Here is a 9,882-nt window from a genome sequence, read left to right as displayed (position 1 = left end):
AATAGGACAGTATAGAGCCGGGGCGCGATTCCCGCTACCGGTTCGGGCAAACGAGTCCGAACCGGCTGAATACCACCTCGGTCTGGGACTCTGTAACTGCCAGGCCTGCAGCCATCTTTTCTTTTGGATCTCTGGCCTGCCACACTTTCTATTCTTCTACTTGGCATTTTCTATTGTGGGAAAATGTGAGGGAGGATTGTACAGAGTTAGATGATAGGTAGCCATAACAACATTCTTTCTAGAAAGCCAAGGTCATTCTTTGTCTCTGCACCTCTGCACCTGACTGGAACTGGATGGCTGGAAGCTGCCAGCGTGGCAGTGGATGATTGGACCGGGGGATGGGCTTGTGGGCGTGGGGGCAAGAACTTGAACTTTCAACTGGGTGGGGAAAACCGGGAGGCTTTCAGATTCGGGTTTCCCCAGATGTGCCAACACGATAAATTGGAACTTTGAGGAATCCTTTGCTTCGGACTCTGATTTACTGTTGGATGCTATTTGGAACCCTGACATTATCCCGAATTTCCATTAAAATAAAATTCGGGGTGCTGTCCGGGGTCCTGAGCCCCAGTACTGACCCGAGACTGGGGGTGAGGGGCGTAAAGACTCAGGGAAGATGGAGGTTGACAGTAACCATCATAAATATGAGTCAGTTGCTACCCGTCCGAATTTTGATCACAGATGCCTCAACCTGTGTAAGTGTGAACAAAGGGGAGACGTCACTCTTTATCATTGCCGCTGTAACTTGGAAGGGTCACTAAACGAACGGTCGTAAGTCGAGGACCGCCTGTAAAACCGTGCTTAATTGTGGGAACTTGTGCTAATCGCTGGTTTCTTGATTTCTCTGTTACTCCAGAGTCGAAACTACGGGACTGGTTGGCTCGGGCAAAGTCGCGCTTCTCTTCACTGGTGGAGGAAGAGGAAGAGCAGGAAGAAAGGGTGTCGCTGCATAACTTGAGACCCTAGGAGGAGAGGAATCGCGCTCCCCCCCCCCGGTCCCCAAGGAAGGAGGGACAGACAGAGGGGTGTCTCAGCCACGAAAGGACCCACCTCAACTCTGCTCTCCAGGGAAAAGAGAGGGTGGGATTTGGTGCCTTTGGGAAGGATTCGGCCCCACCTCCATTTATGCAGCTCATAGGTTGTCTGAGAGGAAAAGCCAGATGTTTAGCACTTCTTCTTCTTCTTCTCCTCCTCCTCCTCCTCCTCCTTCTCCTCCTCCTCCTCCTTCTCCTCCTCCTCCTCCTCCTCCTCCTCCTCCTCCACTACTACTACTACTACTACTATAGTGGTTGTTCTTTTTCTTCTCACATTCTTCTTCTTCCTCTTCAATTATTCTTCTCCTTCTCCTTCAATTATTCTTCTTTATCAATTCTTCTTCTCTCTCCAATTCTTCTTCTTCTTCTTCTTCTTCTTCTTCTTCTTCTTCTTCTTCTTCTTCTTCTTCTTCTTCTACTACTACTACTAGTAGTAAGTACTAATACTAGTACTACTAGTAGTAGTACTAATGTTAGTTGTTGTTGTTATTCTTAACCTCCTCCTTCTTCAATTCTTCTCCTCTTCAAATCTTCTTCTCCTTCCAATTCTTCTTCTTCGTCAATCTTCTTCATCATCTATTTCCTTCTTCTTCTTCAATTCTTCTTCTTCTTCTTCTACTACTACTACTACTACTACTGCTACTACTACTACTGCTACTATAGTTGTTGTTGTTCTTCTTCACCTTCTCCTCCTCCTTCAATTCTTCTTCCTCTTCAATTCTTCTTCTTCTCCTTCAATTCTTCTCTTCTCCTTCTTCTTCTTTTCTTCTTCTTCTTCTTCTACTACTACTACTACTAGTAGTACTACTATACTAGTAGTACTACTACTAGTACTACTACTACTACTACTACTACTACTACGTACTACTACTACTAGTAGTAGTAGTGTTAGTTGTTGTTGTTCTTCTTCACTCCTCCTTCTTCAATTCTTCTTCCTCTTCAATTCTTCTTCTCCTTCAATTCTTCTTCTTCTCCTTCAATTCTTCTTCTTCTTCTTCTTCTGCTTTCTTAACTAATACTACTACTACTATAGTACTACTACTACTAGTAGTAGTACTGTTAGTTGTTGTTGTCTTCTTCACCTCCTCCTTCTTCACTTCTCCTCTTCAAATCTTCTCTTCTCCTTCAATTCTTCTTCTTCGTCAATTCTTCTTCATCATCTATTTTCCTTCTTCTTCATCAATTCTTCTTCTTCTTCTCTTCTTCTTCTTCTTCTTCTTCTTCTTTCTTCTTCTTCCTCCTCTTCTTCTTCTTCTCCTTCTCCTTCTTCTTCTTCTTCTTCCTCCCATTCCCTCTCCCACTCCTTCCCCATCTCCTCCCAATCCCCTTCCATACCCTCTCTTTCTCCTTCCCCCTTCTCCTTCTCCCCCTCTCCCTCCCCCTTTCCTCCTTCTTGTCCTCCTCTTCTTGTTCCCCCTCCCCCTCCCTCCCCTCCCTCATCTCCTCCTCCTCGAAATGAGCCCCTGGCTGAAGGCTTGTTGCCCCCAAGTGAAGTTGTGACTTCCTGGGCCTGCATTATTATCTCCAAGAAGGGCTTGGGATGCCTCTCCCAAGATCCGGGAAAGACGTAGTTGGAAAAGGACTGGCTCAACTTCTCAGAAGGACTCTAAACTCAAATGGAAAGGGAGGGTGACCAAGGCCTTGGGATCTTTTGGACCAAACCCCAAGCATAAACCCCGAGACAACTAGGTTCAGCTCCAAGTGGGGAAAACTGGAAACAATGGTGGCTATTTGGAAAGATGGTTTAATGGTGGACAGGATCACATGGCTTGAGCTCCTGAATGAAAAAGGGGGATCCCGTTCTTCCAGATGTTGGGTGAAGAAGAAAAGAGAGACCGAGATGTTGAAAGTCCCTGGTTTTAAGCCCTCTCTGGCCTTGGATCTTGAGCTTGCATTCTGATTGGTTGTCAGACTCCCATGGGGCCATGCAGGGGCAACTCTCTAGGCTGTCCTGAGTCTTGGTTGAGCCTTGCTGGGTGATGTAATCTTCCCAGGGGCCATGTTGGGAGATGGGGAGATGGGCTTTGGGCAATTCCTCCTATGGCTCTGCCTGAAGGAGGTGGATCTTTGTTATGTAGAATAGACTGGCCCAGGCCTTAATGGCCCATTGACAAAGGTGGGGGAGGGGGGAGATGATTTTCTGCCTCCCTTTTAAGGGAAATATTCTTCCCTTTTTTTAATTCCCTAAAATATCTCATTTTCCTAGGAGAGGGGTTGGGTGCTAACTTCCTACAGGAAAAGAGTGATAGGAAGGAACGAAAACTCAGATGCAAACTACTTTAGGGAGTGCAGTTTGTGTACTCAGGGTTAGCCGTAAAGGACTGGAGGCTTTTTAGAAGAGGCTGAACACTCAACTTGTCCTGCTTGAGGAAGGGGCTGGACTAGAAGACCTCCAAAGTCCCTTGCAGCTTTATTCTTCTTCTTCTATTCTTCTTCTACTTGTGACTCAGATGTTTATACACTAAACTCAAAATTTGGGGTGTTGGAAGAAACGTCCTTCTGGGTTCAGCTCCAAGTGGGGGGAAAAGACACTGGAGACATGGAGGCTCTTGGAAATATAGCAATAGCAGTTAGACTTATATACCGCTTCATAGGCTTTCAGCTCTCTCTAAGTGGTTTACAGAGTCAGCCTATCGCCCCCCACAGTCTGGGTCCTCATTTCACCCACCTCGGAAGGATGGAAGGCTGAGTCAACCTTGAGCCGGTGAGATTAGAACCGCTGAACTGCAGATAACAGTCAGCTGAAGTAGCCTGCAGTACTGCACCCTAACCACTGTGCCACCTCGGCTCCTATGGTTTAATGGTGGACAGGATCCCGTGGCTTGAGCTCCTGAACGGAAAAGGGGGATCCCGTGCTTCAATGTTGGGTGAAGGAGAAGAGGAAGGGCCTGAAAGTTCCTGGCTTTATACTCTTGTTCGGCCCCACCTCTCTGTTTCCTGTTCCTGTGTCAGAAATGTATTCTGATGCCTTGTCAGACTCCCATGGGTCCAAGTTTGAGTTTCCAGATACCATGTGGTGAGTTTCTGTGAAGGCTAATCCTTCCTTTGTATGTAATGTAGACCAGCTCAGGCTTTAAGGATCATTGCCCTTCACTTACAACAGTTCATTTAGTGACCATTCGACGTTACGACTCAGACAAAAGGCCTGACAATGGTCCAAAAGCGGCCTGGGTTTTGGCCTTTTGGGGGCCAAAAATGGCCATTTTCAGGCCATTTTGCGGCGCTCCAGTGCCTGCGAAAACCAGGTTTGGCCAGTCGGAGACAACGACTGTTTGCAACTGTTAAGTTAGTGACATGGTTGTTAAGTGAACCTGGCTGCCTCGTTGACCTTGCTCGTCAGACGGATGCAAAAAAATAAAGGGACATTGCCACCGTCACAAATACAAGTCAGTTGCCAAGCGTCTGAATCTTGATCACGTGACCACTCGGATGCTGCAGCGGCCGTGAGTGTGAAGAACGGACCTAAGTCTCTTTTTTCAGTGCCGTTGTAAATTTGAACTGTCACCAAATGAATGGTTGTAAGTCAAGGATTCCCTTTATACAGTTGTACTCTCTTTCTATCCTGCATTATATACATCCTGTTGTGGCCCAGCAGGAGCCGTTGGAGCTGCCACCAGACTCCGACAGCAAGGGGCCCTATGAGTCGGCTCTGGAGGATATGGAGGACCCTGGACAGGGTTCCGACTCCGAGCAGGGCGCAGAGAGGCTGGTTGGCCACCAGGAGGCGCCTGAGCCTTGGACCAGTGGGGAGGAGACAAGGGAGAGTGATCCGGACGCCAACAGTGAGTTGTACCAGGATGCACGCCATCGAAGAGCTACTAGGCGTCAGGAACAAGTACAGGAGGTAATTGCACTCAGCTGGTGGTCATTAGGCTCCTCTCCAGACTATAAAAGGACTGCTTGTGCAGAAGTCAACGCAAGGACTAATGTCGGAGAACATTATTGTGAGCTTGGCAAACTGGATTGCTGCCACGGCTTATCTGTGCTGGATTGCTGCCCAAGCTTGTCTGTGTGGGTTTGCTGCCAAGGACCTGTCTGTCTCTTAATTAAATGCCGTAACTTATCTTTGGCTCGGAGTGCGTGTTGGTGTGGGACGAGGGGGGGTCAGAACACATCCACATTTCTTTAAAGAAAAAATATAAAAATATACAACAAACTTGGGGCAATTAAAAAGCATATATATCACAACCCATATATATATTGCCTGATAAATAAATAAAGGGAGACTAGTATAGATCTATTTTAAGCTATTTAGCTCTCATCAGCTAGCCCTACCCTTACTGGGAATCAAACCTGGGGTGTATTACATATCAGGCAGTTGTATTAGCCACTAAGTCACAGGCTCTCTTTTATCAGCTAAGCCAGGGAAATAGGTATGTATTGTGTCACAACCCCTGGTATGTCCAAATATGGGAGGGAGCACACTGCTTCCCTTTTCTGTCTATCAGCTCACTCTGGGAGCCATCCAGGCAGAAAGCCATTTTTTTTTTATGTTGCCTTGTTACATTTGTGTTGCATTTGTGCTGATAAATAAATAAAGGGAGACTAGTATAGATCTATTTCAAGCTATTTAGCTCTCATCAGCTAGCCATACCCTTACTGGGATTCGAACATGGGCTGTATTACATATTAGGCAGTTGTATTAGCTACTAAGGTATATATATATATAGGCTTTTTTAGTTTTACAGGTTTTTATACTTTATCAGGCAGAATATTGATCTTTCTCCTAAATACACATTCTTCCCGTGTCACATAAGCCTTGTACACATTAACCGTAGTGACAGAATATCTTGATTGCCTTATAAAGATAGAATCTTACCAATTTTCTGCCTAGACCGAGTCAGGTAGATAAGGTATTCAATCCCCTGTGGAATGGATAAGGCTCAGGGCATTCTTGTCCGGCTTAAGTTTACATTTTATGTTAACCCTTTACTTTAATACCCTTACTGGGATTGAAACCTGGGCTGTTTTTACATAGTAGGCAGTCATATTAGCCTCTAAGCCACAAGCTCTCCTCCCTTATCAGCTGAGCCAAGGAAATGATTAAGTGTTATGTCAAAGCCCCTGGTATGCCCAAATATGGGAGGGAACCCTTAATTAGGATATATATGTGTGTGTGTATCTATCTATCTATCTATCTATCTATCTATCTATCTATCTATCATCTATCTATATTTAAAGTCACAACCCCTGGTATGCCCAAATATGGGAGGAAGATCACACTTCCATTCTCTGTCCTTCGGCTCATCACAAGAGACCATCCAGACAGAAACCCAATATTTTTTTACTGTTGCCTTTTTGTTACATTTGTTATATTTGTGCTGATAAATAAATAAAGGGAGACTAGTATAGATCTATTCCAAGCTATTTAGCTCTCATCAGCTAGCCATACCCTTGCTGGGAATTGAACCTGTGCTCTATTGCCTCTTAGGCAGATGTGTTAACCATTGAGCTACAGAGCTTGACTCCTTATCAGCCAGGCCAGGGTGAAAGGTATTCTTGGGGTTGAAGTCACGGACCTTAAAACTGCCAAGGCTGGAAACAGCAGGTTCAAAGTGGCAATTCAAAAAGATTGGTCAGCCAAGATAGAGGTCAAGTGTATCACAGTATTGCAAAGCCAGAACTGAGAATCGCATGGCAAAATCCAAAAAGTCCCAACAGCTGCACAGTCGAAACTGCCCAGAGCAGCAAATCTAAGAATAGAATGGAATGGAATAGAAATAGAGAATAGAATTAGAATACAGAATATAGAAAAGAATTAGAAAAGAAATAGAAATAGAGTAGAAGAATAGAATGGAATGGAATAGAATAGAGAATAGAATTAAAATACAGCATATAGAAGAAGAAAGAAAATTAGAATAGAAAAGAAATAGAAATAGAGTAGAAGAATAGAATAGAGAATAGAATTAGAATACAGAATATAGAAAAGAAAAGAATTAGAATAGAAATAGAGTAGAAGAATAGAATGGAATGGAATAGAATAGAGAATAGAATTAGAATACAGAATATAGAAAAGAATTAGAAAAGAAATAGAAATAGAGTAGAAGAATAGAATGGAATGGAATGGAATAGAGAATAGAATTAAAATACAGAATATAGAAGAAGAAAGAAAAGAATTAGAATAGAAAAGAAATAGAAATAGAGTAGAAGAATAGAATAGAATAAGATTTAAATAATGGAATGGAGAATTAAATAGAATAGAACAGAACAAAATGGAACAGAATAGAATAGAGAATAGAATCAATCAGAATGAAGCTGGAAGGGACTTTGGAGGTCTTCTAGTCCAACCCTTTGCTCAGGGAGGAAACCCTATATACCATTCCAGACTAATGGTGGTCCAATCTCTTCTTAAAAACTTCCAGTGTTGCACCAACCACAACTTCTGGAGGCAATTTCGTTCTACTGGTTCATTGTCCTCACTGTCAGGAAATTTCTCCTTTAGTTCTAGGTTGCTTCTGTCCTTAATTAGATTCCGTCAGTTCTTGTCCTGCCCATCTTTATTTTATTTTAAATTTAAAGTGCGGCTCCTCTCAACAGCGACGGCTCTGGGAAGGATGCCAAGCATCAAAACCAACGCATATACGATGGAACGTTATTTTCTCGAACAAAATTCAACCTTAACCCATCTCTATCGCAAACAAAGCCATCCACCAACCAACACACATTGAGAAAGAGGAAGGAGGAGGAGGAGGAGGAGGAGGAGGAGGAGGAGGAGGACAACAACTTGACTGGGCTTGCAGAGGAAGAGAAGGGAGGAGGAGAAGCACCAGCTGACTGGGCTTGAGGAAGAGGAAGTAGGTAGTAGGAGGAAGAGGAAGAAGATGGAGGAGAGGACGAGAAAAGGAGGAGAAGATGGACGAGATGGAGGAGAAGGAGGGTTGGGGGAGGAGTTGGAGGGGAAGAAGAAGGAAAGGAGGAGGAGTTGGAGGGGGAGGAGGAGTTGGAGAAGGAGGAAGAGGAGTTGGAGAAGGAGGAAGAGGAGTTGGAGAGGAAGAAGAAGGGAAGGAGGAGGAGTTGGACGGAAAGGAAGAGGAGGAGGAGGGAGGAGAATAAAGGAAGGAGGAGGAGTTGGAGGGCAAGGAAGAGGAGGGGGAGGGAGGAAGAAGAAAGGAAGGAGGAGGAGTTGGAGTGGAAGGAGGAGTTGGAGAAGAAGGAAGAGGAGTTGGAGAAGGAGGAAGAGGAGTTGGAGAGGAAGAAGAAGGGAAGGAGGAGGAGTTGGAAGGAAAGGAAGAGGAGGAGGAGGGGGGAGAAGAAAGGAAGGAGGAGGAGTTGGAGGGGAAGAAGAGAGAGGAGGAGGAGGAGGGAGAAATAAAAAGGAGGAAGAAAGGAAGAAGATCTGTGCCAGGCGTGCCTCCATCAATAACCAAAAAAGAAAACTCCTAATTCCCTCGTTTGTGGAATTAAAATACTTTTACTGCTTATGAAAAGAGAGCAACGGAAGAAAAGCAAGATCTGAGCCAGAAAGGCGAGAACAAGTTACATATCGTATATGATAGCCCAGCCCCCTCCCTCCAACCACCCCAGCCCAGTCTCCAATCTGCCACTCCCTTAGGTGTCAGGTGGGTTGCATCTCCCAAAGGCATCATCACCTTAGTATGCAGGACGGTTGACCTTGACCAGGTCCAAACACCGTCCACCAGCATGCTCAGAAGACGGCGAGAAGAAAACTCCCTTTTCCCTATCACCTCCCATTTATTTCCCATCCCCAAATACCATGCCCCTCCCTCCCTCCCCGTTTCTATGGCAGCCGATAGCAAGTAACCGAAGCAGAGGCTGACAATCGGATTCGACTAAGCTCTCCAGAGAAGCCGCCTTTCATTCCCCGAGAACTTCTGCGTTGCTTTAATTGAGACCCCCACAAAAGTCTCCCTCCATGGGAGTCCGTTCTCTTGTCCTTCTGGCCTGGCAATCCCTCTCTTCCTACGGCTCGAAGTTCTTCATCGGCACCCTCTCTTCCTCCTCCTCTTCCTCTTTCTCCTCCTCTTCCTCCTCCAGCTCCTCCGAGGGAGGTGAGCGGGAGATGGCTTGGGACACCCACTTCCATAATTTCGACACTGGAGTAACAGGGGAAGTCAAGAAACAAGTGATTAACACAAGTTCCCACGCCAAGCGGCGCTTCGCAAGCCGTCCTTGACTTACGACCGTTCATTTAGGGACCGTTCGAAAGTTTGAATGCCAGTGGAAAAAAGCAACTTCTGACCAGTTTTCACAATCGCAACCATTTTCAGCATTCCCATGGTCAAGTGGTCAAAATTCGGACGCTTGGCAACTGACTCGCATTTATGACGGTCGCAGTGTCCCCCGGGGGGTGTGTGTCACGTGACCCCAATTTTGCGACCTTTTGACCAGCAAGAGTTCTGGGGAAGCCGGATTCACTTAATAACCGTGGTACTAACTTGGCAACTGCAGTATTTCACTTAACGGCAGTGGGAAGGAAGGTTGGGAAAATGGGGCAAAATTCACTCTACAACTGTCTCGTTTAGCAACAGAAATTTGAGGCTCCGTTGTGGTCGTAAGTTGAGGACTACTGGTATAGAACATTTCGGGAAGATGCAGCATCGGAGCTTCCGATCTGGAGCTCCCTAAAATGTCTGCAGGTAATCCTCGCCTTCTGACCATAATGGAATCTCTCCACGACGGTTGTAAAACAGATCTGTTGATTTTAGGACCATTTCTGTGGCCGTTGTTAAGAGAACACCATGGTCATTAAGCAAACCTTCATAAATCACGGCCATATGATCGCTGGAAACGGCCAATGGTCATGCACCCAAAGTTTGGGGGAAGCGACCGTCAGAACTTTGGAACTGGCTTGTAATTAGCCCCAAGATTGGTCTGTTGTAATTCTGGCCAC

At 45.4% G+C, this 9,882-nt stretch overlaps 1 protein-coding gene across 3 annotated transcripts in view; it reads left to right on the top strand.

The window, feature by feature from the left end:
• Positions 1-1,202, top strand: part of TRPV2 (transient receptor potential cation channel subfamily V member 2) — a 34,983-nt gene extending 33,781 nt beyond the window's left edge. For 2 of the 3 annotated variants that reach the window (XM_032216968.1, XM_032216967.1), the window contains exon 16: positions 854-1,202. In XM_032216968.1, coding sequence (XP_032072859.1) covers positions 854-963 — 110 coding nt within the window. In that variant the 3' untranslated portion in view covers positions 964-1,202. The remainder of the gene's footprint in view (positions 1-853) is intronic. The other variant, XR_004255323.1, reaches the window with a different exon arrangement.
• Positions 1,203-9,882: the final 8,680 nt, after the last annotated feature.

This window comes from Thamnophis elegans, chromosome 4 (genome assembly GCF_009769535.1).
Source record: "Thamnophis elegans isolate rThaEle1 chromosome 4, rThaEle1.pri, whole genome shotgun sequence".
NCBI classification, from domain to species: domain Eukaryota; kingdom Metazoa; phylum Chordata; class Lepidosauria; order Squamata; family Colubridae; genus Thamnophis; species Thamnophis elegans.
Note: the sequence above shows the minus strand (reverse complement) of the source record. Positions and strands in the feature narration are given on the sequence as shown.